This window comes from Semicossyphus pulcher, unplaced genomic scaffold (genome assembly GCF_022749685.1).
Source record: "Semicossyphus pulcher isolate SPU_LCO1_2020_fin unplaced genomic scaffold, fSemPul1.0.p SCAF_6, whole genome shotgun sequence".
NCBI lineage: Eukaryota > Metazoa > Chordata > Actinopteri > Labriformes > Labridae > Semicossyphus > Semicossyphus pulcher.
Genome location: NW_027211737.1, coordinates 30,363,178 through 30,382,155, shown reverse-complemented (window position 1 = coordinate 30,382,155; position 18,978 = coordinate 30,363,178). Strand labels below are relative to the sequence as shown.

The window sequence follows — 18,978 nt, the reverse complement described above, 5'->3', positions numbered from 1 at the left end:
CTGGGTAAAAAAGATTATGTCTTAGCAGTTGAGAAAGCAATATCACCACAAGATCCAGTTAGTAGGCTACCTGTACCTGTGGAGCTTTCTATCATAGGGATTCAAATCATACAAACAATATTAAAGATCACATAAAACAGTGTGCTTGCTTACCTTATTGTTTTATTAACAAAATATCAACCAATGTGAAGACTGATAATGAAATATATAAATCATATTAAGAAATATCGGAAAAACAAAATCATAGAGGGCAAGACTTGTATGTATTTTTGTTTTTGTAAGCAGAAAATGTCTTATTTGGTCAAATATTGTTTCGAAAATGATCATATGAATGACTGAATTGAATGAAAACAGAGTAAAAAGTGAATGGAGTTTTGAATAGGGCAATGATTTGAACCAGTACAGAACTTCCTGGTGATGACGTGATGACGCTATGGATGACGGCAGTGACGATGAAGCTTATGCAAATTACGGAAAGCCTCCTCTTCTGATTCGCGGGAAAAGTGAAAAAATGGCGACGGACGAAGTTTGAAGTTTAGCGCCACAGAAACCAGAGACAGGGCGACAGGACAGAAACTGACAGCACAGAGACGGGGAGACAGGACGGGAAAGTGGGAAAGGACAGAGGCAGACAGAAGCAGAAGGTACTGAGGAATAGACTAATTGTTTGCCTTTCTTGGTGGAGTCCAAACTGTCTTTCGCAGCAACACCCGCCTGTCTGTGTGTCTGTTCGGAGGACAGGTGGACACAGACTGGATCAGTGAAGGTAAGACAACTCTGTTTTCTATATTTTAACCTGCTTCTGGACGATTAAGCCCGCTGTTTTAACCCGTGTCAGACAGTTTATTAGCAGTTTATTCAGTCATATCGTTATGAATAGCGATTTAATAACCCGCTTCACTGACCGATATCCTGCACGGTAACGTTTGTAACGGCAGACTGAAGCGCTCAGAGCAGAAAACTGTTATAACCGTTTAGTTACCGGAGCCGTTACATCTAAGCCAACGGTCACTATGTGTATTTGAAGGAAAGACAGAAGGTATGTTACGTTAGTTAATGTAACACAGATGAGTTATCAGTGTTTTTTCTAGTGTTTTTCCGTTATTAAATCGTTGTGACCCAGGCCCGTGGGTGGGTAGTAAACGATGGTTAGTTGGTGGTTAGGCAGTTAACGGTATGCTCGTCTCGGTTCTGATGGGAGGATGCACTGCGCAGGCTCCGACATGTCAAAAAGCCCCCTGACAGTTCAGGAATGAATCACAGCAGCGACAACCTGTCTGTCTAACTGTCTCACTGAGTGGGTGAAAGCTATCTGACTACCTGTCTGTCTGTATGAAGGTTTTCAGGCTTATGTGAACAGTGATATGTAGACAGACAGACAGCATTATAGGGCAGTCTTTGTGTTTAATATTGGACAAACATACATCCTCATCTGTGATAATTTACACTAACTGAATGTATAAACTGAAACTACAGTGTACAGCATCTGACTGACTGATGATTAATTTGACATAAGCACAGAGATGGGATCTTAGATTTGTTTATTTGAAAGAATAGTCATTCAGATACTATACACATATCACGGTGTGAAATTGGATACTGGCTGTGCGGGTATCTGACTTCCAGTTTTATACAGTTTAGCCAGGCTGGGTGCTAGGATTTCTCATATGGACACTAAGTACCAGCTTTCTGTGTCAGCTATGTTTAATGGAATTCTGATTTACAATTTGTGATGTAATGTCAGGCTATCAGTAGAATTGCAATGCTTATAGCTTGGAAAAAATCCACTTAATTTGCATGTGGTGTGCGCAAAATTTGACTTTTGTATGCTATCAGTCTTAACTTACTTAAACTTACTAAACTACCTGTCTCTCTGCAGGATGTATGAGGACCTGTATGAACCCTTCTCTGATCTGGAGCCAGAGGTGTCTCCAGGAGGTGGTGCCTGTCAGAAAGGGCGCGGTTTGGAAGATGGGGATGGTGCTGAGTCCAGCCTGAGTGTTGGACAGTTCGTCCTCTGCCACTGGTCAGATGGACTTTACTACCTGGGCAAGATTCAGAGGGTAAGACACACAAAACTAAAATACACACACAAAACACACACACACACACACAAAATAACAGAGCCTATCTTCTGATTGGTTGGTTTAAATCTTTGTGTTGTGATTGGTGGACAGGTGAGTCCCCCCAGGCAGAGCTGCTTTGTCACGTTTGAGGACAACTCCAAATTCTGGGTCCTCTGGAAGGACATCCAACATGGTGAGAGACTGACAGACAGGTGGAGAGACTGAAAGACAAGTAGGGAGAGCGAGACAGAGAGAGACAGAGACAGGGATGTTTAGACAGAGACACAGATAGGTAGGAGAGAGACTGGTAGACAGGTTGAGAAAAAACTGACAGACAAATAAACAGAGACTCAATGAAAGGTGGAAAAAGACTTACAGACAGACTAGTAAAGAGAGACAGACAGGTAGCAAGAGACATCCAACATGTTGAGAAAGACAGGTAGACATTTAGAAATGAAGAAAGAGAGAGACAGGCAGATGTGTCTCACCATCATGGTTCTGTCTTCTGTCTCCCTTTAACACTTGCCATCAGTTAAAATCTTTCCTCAAACCCCGTTACAGCTGGAGTACCGGGGGAGGAGCCTCGCTGCTCCGTGTGTCGGGAGGCGGAGCCAAACTCTGACAGCCAAAACAACAACCAGATCCTCATCTGTGGGAAGTGTGGCATCGGTGAGTGAGACAGGTTTCTGGTCAGTTAAACTAGTTAACTGTCAGACACAGTCACATGACTTTGGTGACAGTGTATTTAGGTACATGTTGATCTGATCCTGGATCTGTAAGCTTAGATGGTGATATATCTAGAGGGGTTTTGATACCATTTTTTTCCTTCCCAATACCAAATCCGATGACTAGACTTAGCTATTGGCCGATATAGAGTAGCTTTCTGATTTCCGTGCAAAAACAAACATTTTATTAACGGAAGAATGCTGATTACTGACATTTCGCTAGCTTTGATCAGCATTACACTGCAGCTAGCAATGCCCTTTTGTTGATTATTATTGCCAGATGCTGATTCACCTGAAACCTGGTAGCACTTTTTTAGTCTAGTATTGGAAGTCGATACTGATACTGGTATTGGTATCGGTATTGGAACAACTCTAGAAATATCTGCAAGTGCTTTAATCTTTAGATATATTTTAAAGTGTAACTGCACCCACAGGTCTGATCATAACTCCAACCACTGCACAATTTTGAAAAATGCTCAAAGTGGGCAAGAGGCTGAGAGGGGGGTGGAGGGGGGGGTGGGTGTGTCCAGCAGCTCAGTGACCTCACCTCCCCTGGCCAGAGAACAATGGAGGGCGACAGAGTCACCAGGCACATATGCCACAGAGGGCTTTTTTGAGGTGGAGGACTTCTCCCCTCCAGAGTCCCCTGAAGAGCACTTTAGTGTGGTGGAGGATGGTGGTGGTCCCGAGCCCTACCAGTGCGAGCCGTTGGCTCCAGCCCCGCTAATGCCTGAAGCCGGAGCTTTCAGAGCCGAGGCAACGCAAGTGCGCATGCGCCGACCAGGTGTGCAGCCTGTGACAGTTATTTGTGATTCTGATTCTGAAAAGAGAATGGGCGCAGTCGCTGAGTGGTAACATAATGTTGGCTAAAAGGCTAATGTACAGTGTGCTAGCAAAAATAGTGTTAACTTTAGTGAATGATGTGTCTTGATATAATTGAAAATGAGCGCGGTTTCACAGACTCCCTCTCAAAGACTCCCTCTCAAAGACGGGGGCCGGGGGGGGTGTAGCGCCCACCTCTGACTGACAGGCTTTAACATTCCTTTTTTTAAATTAATTTCATGATGTAATTTTGTCCCAAACGGTCGCCTCTACGTCACCATCGGCTGGCAAGGTCCAGGGCTGATTTAAAACAGTAGATGCCGTGTTGAGCCATTTCCAACCCATGAAATGAGGATTTTTATAAATTTGCTAATAATTGTCAATATTGACACCAGCATTGATGTGTTTCATCACAGTACAGCAATATGATTTAGATTACAGCTCAAAAACATGTTTAAGGAGCGCTGGTTTAGCTCAGTTGGTAGAGCGGGCGCCCCATGCATAGAGGCTACAGTCCCCATCGCACTGATCGCAGGCTCAACTCCCGGTCTGCCGATCATTTGGTGCATGTCATCCCCCACTCTCTAGTCCCAACATTTGTCTATCTTGAGATGTCCTGTCAAATAAAGTCAAACATTTACACACTTAAAACATTTTTAAGTGTGCAGTTACTCTTAAAATAAGGAATTAAAACAAATCAACGAGTTTTACAGTTTAAAGATGACCCCGTCTCTCTGGTGGAAAAACTGTGTTAAACCCTGACAAAACTTCATCATTTTTATTGACGTCTCAGCCCTTATTATGATAAATATGATATATGCACCTTTAGTTTGTCCATGTGCTCAGCCATATTATAGTAATACTTTCTCTCTGCCTGTCTGATTCTCTCTGTGACAGGTTTCCACCAGCAGTGTCATGTTCCTCCGGTAGAGGGCAGCAACAGCCTTAGTCCTTGGTTCTGTAGACGTTGTGTCTTTGCTCTGGCTGTCAGGGTAATAACACACACACACACACTAGATGATAGCAGGTTGTGCTGTGGTCTTGTCTGGTATGGTCATCGACGGCTTGGAATAAGAACACTGTCTACTTTAGGGTCACCTCTGTTGCTTCTAATGTTTAAGAAAGCCACTTTGTGTTCAGCTTGGTGTTCGGGATCTACCATAATAATTTCTGTTGAGCACACATGAGACTGAAACACATGTCTGACACTTTTAAATACATAAAAAATGATCTCCCGGTCTCTCTGCCTGATTACCTGTCTGTCTGCCCTCCACTCAGAAAGGGGGTGCTCTAAAGAAAGGTCCTATAGCCAAAGCTTTGTCGGCTATGAAGCAGGTGTTACTGTACGACCTGGACTCACTGGACTGGGACTCCCAACATCGGACCAACCAGCAGCAGTGTTATTGTTACTGTGGAGGCCCTGGAGAGTAAGAACCAACCAACCAGAGTCAAGCACACTATGACATCACTGATGATCAGTCTCTTACATGGTGCTTGTGCTGTGTGTGCAGGTGGTACCTGAAGATGCTGCAGTGTTTCAGGTGTCAGCAGTGGTTCCATGAAGCCTGCGCTCAGTGTCTGCAGGAGTCCATGATGTTTGGAGACAGGTACTACAACAACACCTCCTCTTTACTTGTCCCTCACTTCTCCTATGTGGTCCTGTGTGTTTTGATGATCTCTCCCCTCCTCCTCAGGTTCTACCTCTTCCTGTGTTCGGTGTGTAATAAAGGATCAGAGTATGTCCGGCGTCTGTCTCTGAGGTGGGTCGATCTGGTTCACTTGGTCCTCTACAACCTGTCAGTCAGCAGCAAGAAGAAATACTTTGAGCTGGACGAGATCCTGGCCTTTGTCTCTGCAAACTGGGACCATTTACAGCTTGGGAAGGTAACAGACTGAACTTAACTAATCCTGAGCCAGACTGTACTTAACCAAACCATCCCGTTATTTCAGCCTGACAGACCCTTGACCCAGTTATCAACTGTTTGTTTGTTTGTTTGTTTTATAGCTGTCTAACACACCTCCATCAGAGAGAGGGCAGCACCTGCTAGACGCTCTGAATAAATACAAGAGCAAGTAAGAAACTTAGAAATGGTTAGGTAACATGAGGTGAATATCCACTGCTCTCATCAACATTTTTCTACCATGTATCCATAACTGTTTGCGTGTTCAGGTTTCTGTGTGGGAAGGAGATCAAGAAGAGGAAGTGCATCTTTCGTCTGAGGACTAGAGTTCCACCTAACCCCCCCTCCAAGCTCTTTCCTGAGCGCGCTCCGAACGATGGAGGACGGGGGCGTAAGAAAGGCGTGGTCAGGTACAGGCGTTTCTTAAGGTCCAGTCCAGTTCATAGTTTTTAACTCTGGATTTTTAGGCCAAACACCAACAATCGTCCTCATCATCATATTAGCTGAAAACTGCAACTTGAGTCTCTGTGATTAACAAAAACTGTATTTGTGTTTAGCAATGCTTCGGCTGAGAGGAAGAAGAGGAAATCCAAGTGGCTACTAGAAGATGCTATTCCTAATGTAAGATTTACCCCCTCTGTATGTTTATTAGATTTATTAGCTCTACAAGAGAAATGTTCTGTCAGTGTCTTCATTTATAATTTTGCTTACTGTGATGTCATTTCTTTAGTATCCTCTACTGACTAAGTCTCTAGTCGGTGGAGATTTAGAGAATAAACTCATAATATTACGTAAATAAAATCCTATTTTTATGAGAAAAAAAGACGTAATATTACGAGAATAAAGTCGTAATTTTCTCATTTTTTTTCTCTGTACTCTTCTCTCTCATTCTGTCCTTTTCTGTTTTTCTCTCAGTTTCGTGCACATCTTCTTCGGTACAGGGACATGATTTTGAAGGAGCAGATAAAAAGCTATCAGAGGAGTGAGGCATCTGCACTTTAACCCTTTAAAAGGGTGTGCAGTGGATGATGTTGCTCTTTGCCCGCTGTGTGTTTAAAACCGTAGTTTTTTTCAGGGCCTTTCCTGAGCTCACTTTTCAGCTTCTTACCCACACCTTTCCACTGCATACATGGGAAACAAGCTGAACAAGACAAGAAAATCAAAACCAACACTGGGATGCATGTAACCGCAAATGTTGTTTTGCAAACGTGTTCAAATTAGCCAGCGCCTGCATAACTAAATGGTGAGGGGAAAAGGAGAGAGCAGAACTACAAGAAAGGGAGGGCACAGCTGGGAGATGAGATTCGGGGGTTGGAGCCTGTTCTGTGAGGGGGGTGGTGGGAGAGGGGATGAAAACCATTCATCGATCACCTCTGCGAAATCACGACTCTATTCTCATTATATAATGATTTTTTTTCTCGTAATATTACGACTTTATTCCCGAAATCTTAGATACATTTTTTTCCTCAATGTTGCCCTAACACTCAGTCGTACTCTAGAATATGTACGGCCTATGCTAAAAGGTTTAGTAAGTTAAGAATCCATAATAATGGATACAAGTATTGACACTGTGTCATAAATGAAAATAAAATACAAAAGTCATGCATTCTTTCATCAAATTCTGGAAAATAAACACACACAACAATTTTATAGTGAGTGCAAAGGTGTTTTGTTAGTGTGATCAGTAGAATTACAGTGTTTACATAGTTAACTCTCTAACTTAGCTGATTTTCATGTCACTTCTGAAGGTATCTGTGAATACTTCGCATCTGTAAAATCTGTACAACCTAAGCTAAAAGGTTATGTAAGTTTTCTAAGTTGTGCTCTTTAGGGTTTTTTATTTTAGATAAGTCATATACAAACAACCATCTCCTGTTTTCATCACATTTCATTCCACAGGTAACAGAATGAAATGTTGTCAACAACTGAGATATAAACTTAAAGATGGTAACTTTAGCTTTCTGCTGCAAAAAGAATCAATGCATGTAAACAGTTGTGTAAACCATCTCCTTTGATCATCCCATTTTTAATTGGGTTAAAAAATGTGTCAAAATTGTACCCGTAATTTGTAATTACATGTGTGTGTGTCTCCGTGTGATTAGAACGAGCTGTCCTGCAGCTGGACGTCCAACCATCACATGGCCAACATCTTTGACTTCACCCTGGACGAGCTGCAGAGCCTAAAGAGGTGAGATTGAGATCAGTTCAACAGTAATTAATTTTCAAAACATCATCGTGTGACTATCGTCTGATTGTCTTATCCCAGCAGTTCCAGTAGAACTGTCAGTATTGATCAGGACTCCACTGATGCCTCCACCTCAGGCTCTGCTACCACCAGCGCCTCCTATCACTTCAGGTCAGATGCTGTTTAATAACCCCTCCAGTTTGATCAATATTGAACAGATACATTAAAAAAAATACAGTATATCAAAGTACAAATTCTTAAAATATTTGTCCAATAAATAAAATTATAGTTAATTCTTTTGCCTTTAAACGTTTTGCTCTGTGTCCTCAGGAGGAGAGTTGGTAGCAGGAAGAGGAAGTTGCCTACCAACAGCTACAGCCATTGGACCAATCGTAGCGAGGCAGGGGAGGAGCTTGGAGGCGAGGAGCCGTCTGCGATGCTGGAGGACCAAGAAGCGACAAACCATTCCCACCTGACAACAGACTCCTCCCACTTCCTGTCTGATCCCTCCCAGATTCCCTCCGACTCCTCCGACCTCCACTCATCCATCTCCTCGTATTTCGGAGTGGCGGGCAGACTGACCAATGGGGAAAGGTACCAGGTGTTGGCTCGACGTGTCACTCCTCAGGGGACGGTCCAGTACCTGCTGGAGTGGGAGGGGACAACACCTTATTAGGACGTTAACAAGATGTCTGGTGAAGCTTTGATTCCGCTTACTCCTTTCTCACATGCTCACTGGTCCAATCCAATCAGAAACCCGGTCACCTCTCAAGTAACGCTGACATACTTCCTTTGCCAATGACAACAGTCCATCTTACAGACTACCTGTTCAGGTGTTCATGTTTCTGAGGTTCTCAGTTTTAATGTAAGTTAAGTGTTTTTAAACATGTTAAACAGAAAAGTTACTGAATTTTATACTTTTTTAAACATACAAATTAACACACAAAATATTTAATTCTGCTTTTAAAAGGAACCAGACAAGATCTACAATCTAAGTGTCGTAGGTTAAGATTAGGCCCCATATTGGTCTATTAGATAGAGATTAAGATGATTAAGAACTGCTACAGAAACTAGAGGACTGAGTCTGATAAAAGTTAATCCTGCCTACATATGTCTCCACAACAAATGTCCCTACAAAAACACTGTCCCAGGTATGTCATCACAAAAACCATGCCCTTTGTAACAATAACAATAACAATAACAATAACAATAACAATAACAATAACTTTATTGATCCCCAAAGGGAAATTCATTTGTCTGGCATCTCATCTACCATTTACTAAAGAATTAAAAAGTCTGATGGCTGTGGGTACAAAAGATCTTCTATATCTCTCCGTCCTCTCTTCGCTGCAGGACGAAGAGATATAGAAGCTCTTTTGTACCCACAGCCCTGTCCCAATAAAACCCCACAGTAGGTTAGTCCCCACAATACCCTGCCTTTTGTATGTCCTCACAGTATTTGTCCTTCTTATGTCCCAACAATATCCTTTCCTCTATATGTCCCTACAAAACCCTGTTCTGTGGTTTTTTTCCCACAATATCTGGTCCTACCATAGACTGTATAAATAATGGACGTAGTCTCAGTGACGTCACCCATTGGTTTCTGAAGAAGCGTTTGGAAGCCCGAATTGCGCCGCCGCTGGGGGTCGCCATATTGGAAATGCCAGAGACAGTTAATTTAGAGACGGGCAAAGAGGCGGAGCGCGACCGAGCTACAGCCTATGGATGAGCTCTATGGGCGGGCCGCATGAATCAGCCAGCTACGGCTATGAAGCTAGGCTATATGCTCCTCAGCGTAGCTAACGGTTATTATCCATAGACTGTATAAATCATGAATGAGCTGGTTTGACTTTCCCAGGAGGAGATTCTGTCGGTGACTGACTGCAGGTGTTTAGTTATCAGACTAAAGAGGTAGCGGACTCGCTGCTCGCTCGCCCGGTGAGAGAGCAGCGAGCCGACACGTAACGGGAAACGTAAAAGAACCGGTCTCTTCATCACTACGGTCCGCTGTAATCTCTCCGGGGAAACGCCAGCAACTCCTGCCTCCTATTTACTGACCGACGATTAAATAAATAAACACTGCACAGGCTAACAAGCAGCTAAAGGGAGCACAGTATACCTGCTACTTAGTGCTAAAAATATTTCAATACAATAACACGAGCATTTAACTCACCGAAAAGCTGGAGCTCAGACTTCTTGCACAGCCATAAAGTTCCATAAATCCCACAGAGAGATTATTTGTCCAAACTTTGAATGAAAAAATCCCCAAAAGTCTCCAACAACACAAACAGGTGAAGTTAAGCTCAGTGTCTGTGTCTGTGTTGACGTCTAGCAGACTGCCAGCAGGATCCACCTGTCAATCAAGTGATCCGACCCCTATGATTTAAGGCTTAATATAATTAAAACGGGTGTGTTATAAAAAAATTCACCCCCCGTTCAGTTATCATGAACAATAAAATTAGCTATTTATAACAAAACCGTTTTTTGTACCAGGCTGTAAACATGTTTATTTCTGCTGTAAAAATGGGCATTTTCCCACCTGCTGTAATGTTAGTTCTTGTTTTCTGGAGCCAGCCTCAAGTGGCCACTCGAGGAACTGCAATTTTTTGCACTTCCGCATTGGCTTCATTTTTCAAGACCGGAGGTTGCCGCTTGGGTCCTACATACGTTCCAACCAAATCTCTATCCAATGTACGTATGTCCCAACAAACCCGCATTTTAATTGAGTCCCCACAATACCCTGTCCTATGTTTGTCCCCACAATATCATATGCCCCTACAATACCCCGTCCCAATTGTCCCCACAAAACATGACCTACCTACGCCCCAGCAAAAACCCTGCTCTTTGTATGTCCCAACGAAACCCTGTCCCGCTTATTTTCCCGTCAGTATCCGGTCGTACGTATGTCCCCTCAACGTTTGTTCCCACAAAGTATGTCCTCTTGATATCCTGACTGTTTGTATGTGAGTTTGGAGGAATCTGGTATCAAAGCGGATCACAAACCTGTCAAATCAGTATTCAGTGAGAACAAGCATAAAGTTTAAATACAGCCAAAGACCGCCACATACATACACACATACACAAACACTCACACACACACACTCTCACTCAGTAGTGTTATATTGATATTATTATAGTATTTTCTCTGTATATTATCAGACTGGTAATAGTTGGAGTTTGTGTCTCTGTTATGTCAAACCAAACATTTCTTCTTCTCTGACATGTTAAACAGTCGGAGGTTCCTGTAGTTCCTGTAGCGCCCCCTAGCTGTCAAACAGCACTTTTTCCTCTCTGCTGTACCTGTGGGTTATTTCATTCAGCAGTTTCCCCCAATTTAACAGACTCATCATAAAGCACTTCATGTTAAAGAGACTGAAACCTTCATTCAGAAAATCTTTGCTCTGATCTCCAACAGTTCACAGGTTTCATTCCCTGTCGGTGACGTTACAACAGCCTGAACACCTGTTGTGACGTCACAGAGTGGATGAGGCTTGAAAAATCAGTGTTGGTTCACCTGTGAAGGTCCACTGAGATCTGTCATGTGAACACAGCAGGAAAGAATTTACACATCTTTACAGTCCTTAAAAAACAGACACACCTGGACACTGTTTCAGACAATCAGAAGGATCTGTTAGCTCAGAGGTTCCCGACCCCTGGGTTAACGGCCAGTACCAGGCCATGAAATGAAAAACTGTAAAACATGGGAGACCGAATCTGAAGTATCTGAAGAATGAGTCTCAGTTGTTTACAACCAGATATTGTCTTGAGTCAGGGTATTACAGATCCTGATGTTAAATTCTGCTCAAATATTACTACACAAGAAGTTACATTTTAAATTATTAATTTAACTGTTTGATCACCATAAAAATCATGATTTTAATTATGCTTCAAAGTCCTCCCTGCAGTGTCATGTAAGTTTTTAAACTCCCACAACGTGTTATTTAAAGTCATCATGTCATTAAGCGCCTCAGATTCCTAGAAACATGACCCGGACATGACCTCTGTCCTCTATGTGTCCGCTTTAAATACAATAATCCAACATTGACCTGTCAAAACAAACATCAACCCTCCTTATTAACTGTTAAAGCTTCATATTAAATCAAGCTCAGCTGTGGATTTAGACCTCTATGGTTTACAGTGTAGTTTGTGTGGACAGGATGAATTCTCGCACAAACGTGGGTTCACATTCTGTCTTTAACCTGTCTCTTTCTAGAACAGTAAATATTATCCTGATGACGGACTACAAACAAAAACTACAAATCCCATTGAAACTGAGCAGAGTTCAGTGTTTCCTTGTGTTAACTCTTTAGTGTGTTTTCTTGCACTATTGTCACACTTAGTATCTATGCAAACATCAACCTCACTCACCAAATTGATTTTCCCAAATCAATCGGAGAGATTGATCAGTGATCCGGAGCCTTCTGCTGTTCAACTGTTTAAAATGAATTACAAAAAATACATATTTACATGTTCCTCATATTCACTTCTGTTTGGTTAGCTTGAAGCTAGCACAGCCCATTGGTTTGAATGAGGAATGCTAACAGTGCTAATAGTGCTTACAGTCTCTGAGACGTTAAACTTTCACTCTGTCACTTTAAACCTGCAGCTCCTCATCGCTGCCATGGTAATCACGCTCCCCTCCCATTGGCCTGTTGGATGGTTGTTTTGATCATGTGACTGTTTGTATGTTTGCCTTATTTCCTGTTCAGCTGACCAATCAGCTGTCAGCTTTCTCTGGAATAAAAAAAAATGTTGTTTGACCTTTGACCTCCTGGTTTCTGTTTCAGCTTCTGCTGGGTGTTTGAAAGTTGGTGTGCGGTGTGTTTATGTGTGAGACAGTGTGTTTCTGGTGGAAGATATGTGTGTGTGTGTGTGTGTGTGTGTGTGTGTGTGTGTGGAGCAGTGAGAGTGCAGTTGGTAATCTGTTAATACTGTTAAGGCATTAACGACACGTGAGAAACAAAACGCACATGAACAGACAGCTCAGGTGTGTGTCCGTTTGTGTTGTCGTCTTTAGGGTCCCTGCAGTCAGACAGGTGGTCAGACAGACGTGTAAAGTTATCTTAGAGCATGAGGAGTATCCAACGCACAGCTAAAGAGACGAGCTCCAGGTTTCTACATCCAACCACCTGTCTGTGAGTACTTCTACATACAGCTCTGGGATCAAGACAGCTGATAGGTCAGTAGGCGGTGTTCTAATACCGGTTGATCTACTTCAAACATAACCTGCATCAAATCAGGTGTGAGCAGCAGAAGTTACTCTGGCCATGTACCCCAGTTAGAGGTGAACTTCTGCGTAGCCCTGAAAACCCAGGATTAACCCAGAAGTTACCTCGTTAACCCCAAACACTGCTTCAGCGTACGGGCGTCTGGTCTCTGCCTCAGAGGATCCTGCTGCCATGGAGGAGCTGGTGAAACACCTGTCCAGGTGTCAACACATGGGCTGGATGAAAGTAATAGGTAAGTGGATGCTCCTACTCAGTGTCAGGTACACTTTGATTCTTGTATTTGTACAATATCATGATTGATGATTCAACATCAAGTGAATTTAAAGATGCATAGAGACTTTAAAGTTCCCATGACATGTGAAGAAGATGTTAATCAAATATGTTGTACGTATTGTGTCCATTACTCACGACCACGTTAGCTTTGGACCAATAGAAACTGACATGATTGTGACACATGAGGTCAATCTGTCGTGAATCACTCAACTCACTCAGGTCGCAGCAAACCGTTCCTGCAGCTTCTTGCTACTGTTCATTTTTTCTGAAAGATTTTAAGATCAATTACTTGCAAATTATAAATGCTGTCAAGTTGAGTCCACAAGCAGTTTGAATAAAATGACCCTTTGTAATATTGTAAGTATTTTAGTGGTAATAACGTGAATCAATTTGAAATGTTTTTCTGTTTATCATTATGAAACAGCTTGGAGGTATTTAGGTTGATAAGTTACCATACAAGTAGTCCCATCTAAGAGTTCAAGTAGTAGTAAGCATACGCTTAATCGTTGTTACGATTATGAGGGGGTCCTTGGAAAATGTCCCCTGTAAGGGGTCCCTGGCCCCTAAAAGTTTGAGAACCCCTGCTCTAGGCCACCTCTATGGCCCAACAAGAACAAAAAAGTTTGCCGCTTTAAAAACATATTAAAATGTTCATGACTCATCCTGCACTCTAGGTTGACTCATTTTGCATCCAATGAAAAGCTTTCTCAGATATGAATCCCTTAACCATGTCTGTAAATCACAGTCCAGAGAGCAGGACCTGACAGCTAGCTTGTGGGTTAGCCCTTTTGATTTACCTGCCCCTCTGACCCTGATTTTATTCCCCCACGTGATAAAAGGTCAAAATTGGGCCATCCACTTTGTTTAATAACATGTGTATCAACTTGTTGGTGATGGTTTTTTCATGTTGTTTCTGTTCAACATTAATAAATTGTGTCCTAAGAGAGAGTGTGCAAGATGAGCAGCAACAGACAAACGGACAGAGATGATGATCAGCTCCCTCTGTGATTAGAAAAAGCAGGGGAGCAGAACCACATGCAACCCAAACAAGCTAGCAGTAACTTTAGCCTTAAATGATGCAGCGTTGCCACCTCCCAACTGGTTTGTTTCTGTGTATTCTTTCTTTATATTTAACAAGGTGCAGCAGGTGTCAGTGCAGGGTTCAAACATAAAAATGCAGAATCTAATAGCACTCCGCTAGCTGTTTAATAGGAACTTTAAGAACAGACATAAATAAACAGACACAACAGACGCCATGCACACATATAGTTTCTTGTTGACAGGTGAGTAGGAGGACACTTCAGCACCCTCACACTCTCTTTTATCTCCTAACATTATGTCAGGAAACTGTTGACCCTTTACCGTCAGTACTCAGCGTGTGTAAGCCTTTGTGTATGTACGTGTATATGGTATGTGTGGTGTGTGTATGGTTAAATGGTGCTGCTACTGCTGGTGTACAATGATGTTGTGGTGATGTCACAGAGTTGAAGAGCCCCTCCATCCATTGGCTGTCGTGTGGTCAGAAGGCGGAGCCTGATGTCTGGAGTAAAATGTTCTGCATCCTGTCCGATTCCCAGTTACTGATGCTCAACAACCTGGAGGTAAAAACACACACTAACAGTTTAACAGCTTCTGCTCGAACTCCTGCTGCTTTCTCTACTTGTTCTCCTGATTTTTCAACTGATTCCTCAGCTGCTTCTGATTGTTACTCTGTTCCTTTTCCAACGGTTCTTCTGTTGCTTCTCTTGCTTTGCTTCTTCTGCTACTTCCACTGGTTCTTCTTTTCCTGATTTTTCTTCTGCTTGTTGTTCTGCTTCTGGTTCTTCTGTTGCTTCTTCTTCTGCTTCTTTTGCTGCGTCTTTTGCCGTCTCTAAGTCCTTTTCTACTGCATTTTCTTCTCCACTGCTTCTTTTTGCTTCTGCTTCTTCTGCTACTTTTTCTCGTGCTACTTTCCTGCTTTCATTTTTTGCTTCCATTGCTCGTTGTTCTGCTTCTTTTCCAACAGGTTCTTCTTGCTTCTTTTGCTTTTCTACTGCCTCCACTTCTGCTTCTTGTGGTGCTTCTTCTCCTGCTTTTTTTCTTTTTAACTGGTTCTTCTGCCTCTTCTGAGCTTGTTCTGCTTCTTCTTTTGCTTCTTGTGCTGTTTCTGCATCCTCTTCTTCTGCTTCTTCTCCGCTTCGACCTCTGCTTCTTGTGCTGCTTCTTCTCTGCTGTGACTTCTTGTGACTTTTCTTTTTCTGCTTCTTCCATTTCTTCTTTTTCTCCTTGTTCTTATGAAGCTTAGTATTTCTTCCTCTGCTTCTTCCGCTTGATGTTCTCCTGCTTCTTCTGGTGCTTCTTTTCCTGCTTTTTCTTCTGCTTGTTGTTCCGGTTCTTCTGCTGCTTCCTTTTCTTTAGCATTTTGTTCTCCGCTGCTTCTTGCTTCTGCATGTTCTTTTGCTTCTTTCGCTGCTCTCTTGCTCCTACTTCTTCTCAGTATTAAACTTCTTCTGATACTTTTTCCTCTTCCTCTTCTCCTTGTCTTCAGGTCCATCCTCTGCTTCTGGCAGAGAGGGCGGAGACTTGTACCGTCTGGTTGCTTAGATACACTCTCCATGTGACCTCAGGACCTCCTCGCCCCTCCCACAAAGGTAAGGAGGACGTGAGGGGTTTAACAGCTGCAGAAGAAGAAGACAGGCAACTACAGACAGACAGACAGACAGTTACAGACAGACAGACAACTCAAGACAGGTAGAGACAGACAGACAGGTGATGGATGTGGAGTTTGACGCAGACTTTGAAGACTTGAACGGTAAGAAGAAAACATTTATTTTGTGTCTCTGTCCGTGTTTATGTGTTTGCTGCTGCAACAGGATAAGCTGCTCTGCTTAATCTTGATGTAATGATAATAATAATCTCATAATCTGATATCTGAGGTCAGCTACCATGGCAACATGATTGAGAGCTCCTCTGCTCATGGGGTTACTTAACCCAAGACAGGTTAACCTCACCTGCTGAGGCAGCTGAGGGTCAGTGGTAGCAGAGAGACAGTTTCTCTGTGAGTTCTTTAGGAAAGAGTTAAATAAAGTTTTGCCAAATGTTGGATTTTAAATAATATTTATTTATTTTTAAGACTTAAAAAATACAGAAATGTTTGAATATTTAGTTTAGATTGTTTCAAAATTAAATCTCCCTGAAGTTCAAACTGAATTAAAAGTATAAGAGCTGATATCAGTTTTCAAAAATACACAACAAAAAACTTTTTTCTGGTAAGTCACTTAATATAACTTAAACTAAACTTAATATAATCAGCAAATCTCTAAAGAGAGTCCAGAAAACAAGAACCGTCATGTTTTCTCCACCTTATCACTGATTTTACAACATATTACATTTAAAAATGATCATGAGTAACCCTCTGCTTCAGACAGCAGGTTTTACAGCTTATGAAGTGTGTGTGTGTGTGTGTGTGTGTGTTATCTCCATAAGCAGTGGGTGATTTGAGGGGGGATGCCGTCCCCCAGTTTGTAAAATGACCAAAAGCCTCCTTTTTGCTAAGCTGTTGTAAGCGCCTGCTGCCAACAGCTCATTAAATTCCATTTTAAACTCATATAATGTAGAAAACACTTCAAATGATAAACGTACATTTTATGGAGCACTGGTTTGGTCCAGAGGTTAAAGTGCCTGCCACATGTACAGAGGCTGAGTCCTTAGCACGGCACCCTGGGGTTCGACTCCAGCCCTCGGCCCTTTGCTGCCACTGTCATCCCCATTCAGACTTCATTCACTATCCTGTCTAATGAAGGCAATGGCCTGAAACGAAATCTTTACAAGCACTACATTTTATGACATTTGTCTTTGCTTCAAAACAATGCAGGCATGATAAATATTTGCAAAATAATTGCTGACACACACGTCAGAACAAACCTTCAAGTAGCTTGGTGACTGCGCAGTGGCACTCGCGTCCCCTGGAAGCACTGCATTTTTTTGTACACCACACTACACATTTATTTGCTTAATGAATGAATGATCTTTATTTGCAGCAGAGTATCTCAAAGACGCATTGCGAACACAGTAATCATGCAATGTAGTCAATGTTGTGGCGTTACAGCAGCAGGTTATTAAAGCGACTACAGCACAGGAGAAAATAAATACACAGTAAAAATAACACTAGAAGAAGGAATATATACATCCATCCCTTTTTGGGGAGACATGGCTACAGTGGCAACAGATATAGACCACTGATGTTTTGGTTGGGGACAAGGTGCTCCCATTACGCCTTCCTACATGTTAAAAGTTAACAAATCACCTGTTAAAAATATAAATAAATAAAAGATCAAAGGACTACCAGGGTTATTGAATCAGGTTCATATAATTTGAGGTGTACTGGCTGAATTCAAGCTTATCATTGAATCCCAGTGTGCTAAAGTTCAGCTATGATGTAAATTAAACTATGAACAAAATGTTCATCATGGGTTTAATTGTTGTAGAAATATATAAATTACTGTTTCTAATACTGATTATTCAGCTAAACGAACACACCAACTGCTGCTGGTCACCATGGCAACACTGTCACCACCAGTTACCTAGGCAACAGCTGTGGAGCCAACATGGCTGACTGCTGCCGAAGCAACTACAAACACTCCCATGATGCACTTTGTCTGTTCCAGATGTTCCAGAGAGAGGGGTGCGCCGACAGAGCATGCCCAGCAGCTCAGCGGTGGACACACCCACTGCCAGAGTGACGGTGAGCACACCCACACAAACCCACACCCACACACACACACACACACACACACACACACACTCCTCTCAGCTGGGATCAGCCTGCTGTTTCCATGGTAACTGGAGCTCAGCTGTCGTCAGCTGTAGATCAGCTGACCGGCTCCACCTGCAGGTGACACACAGAGATACAGATGATCCACCGGCCTGATGTGGCCTGACACAGTTTGTTTATCAACTAGAGGATCAATCAATTAATCAATAAAGGTCTTAGCCTTTGCTGCAAAAATAAATTAATCACCACCCTCTTCTCCTTCATCTTCTCCTTCTCCTCCTCCTCCTTCTCTTTCTTCTTCATCTCCTTCCTCCCCTTCTCCTTCTTCTTATCTTTCTTCTTCTTCCTCTTGTCCTTCGTCTTCTTCAGGGGTTTCTCTCCCGGAGGTTGAAACAGTCTCTCCGTCGGACTCGATCTCATCCTAAATTGCCTCGTCCGACCAGCATGAGGTCTGACCTGATCAACACCGCTGACACCAGGTAAGCTACCTGACGGACATAGTATTGATTATCAGTTACCCATAATTCCACAGCGTTGTATCTAAGTCCCAACAGATTATTTCAACAGATTGTTAAATAGATATAGAAGATATGGGCTTATATATCTTTCCCTGCACCCATAGCCTTGTTAGATGTTACAATGCCTGAGTTTGCAAAGCATTCTGGGAATTTTTCTACAACTGTGTTTGAAATCTGCAACTGAAGGGCTGTGTTTGATGGGTTGTTTTGAGGACTAGGTGACCACGATCCCTAAGTTACTTAAAGAAATGATTCTACCCCCTGCAGCAGCCCCAAACACCCAGAAAAACATGTTTATACACATGCTGTTTTAAATTCACAAATACCTGAAACTTTTATTTATTACAACCGGATCAATGAATCATTTGAATTATGAATCTGTTTCCATAAAACACATAACATGCAACAAACACATGAGAAACGCCTGATAGGTCGGACTTCCAGGTATATCTTTCAATGTTGTAGTTATGGCTGAAAATGGCAACAGAAGAAAACAAATGTACTGAT

The 18,978-nt window shown here is 42.4% G+C and overlaps 1 protein-coding gene across 1 annotated transcript; it reads left to right on the top strand.

The window, feature by feature from the left end:
• The first annotated feature begins 514 nt into the window (after window positions 1-514).
• phf19 (PHD finger protein 19) lies at window positions 515-8,375 on the top strand. The gene is made up of 14 exons (XM_069683524.1): window positions 515-766; window positions 1,880-2,063; window positions 2,178-2,259; window positions 2,628-2,735; window positions 4,511-4,605; window positions 4,892-5,040; window positions 5,125-5,220; window positions 5,308-5,497; window positions 5,619-5,686; window positions 5,784-5,924; window positions 6,072-6,135; window positions 7,617-7,702; window positions 7,784-7,870; window positions 8,030-8,375. Exons 2-14 carry the CDS (start codon window positions 1,881-1,883, stop codon window positions 8,373-8,375), a joined length of 1,695 nt encoding a protein of 564 aa, XP_069539625.1. The 5' UTR covers window positions 515-766; window position 1,880.
• The last annotated feature ends 10,603 nt before the right edge of the window (window positions 8,376-18,978 follow it).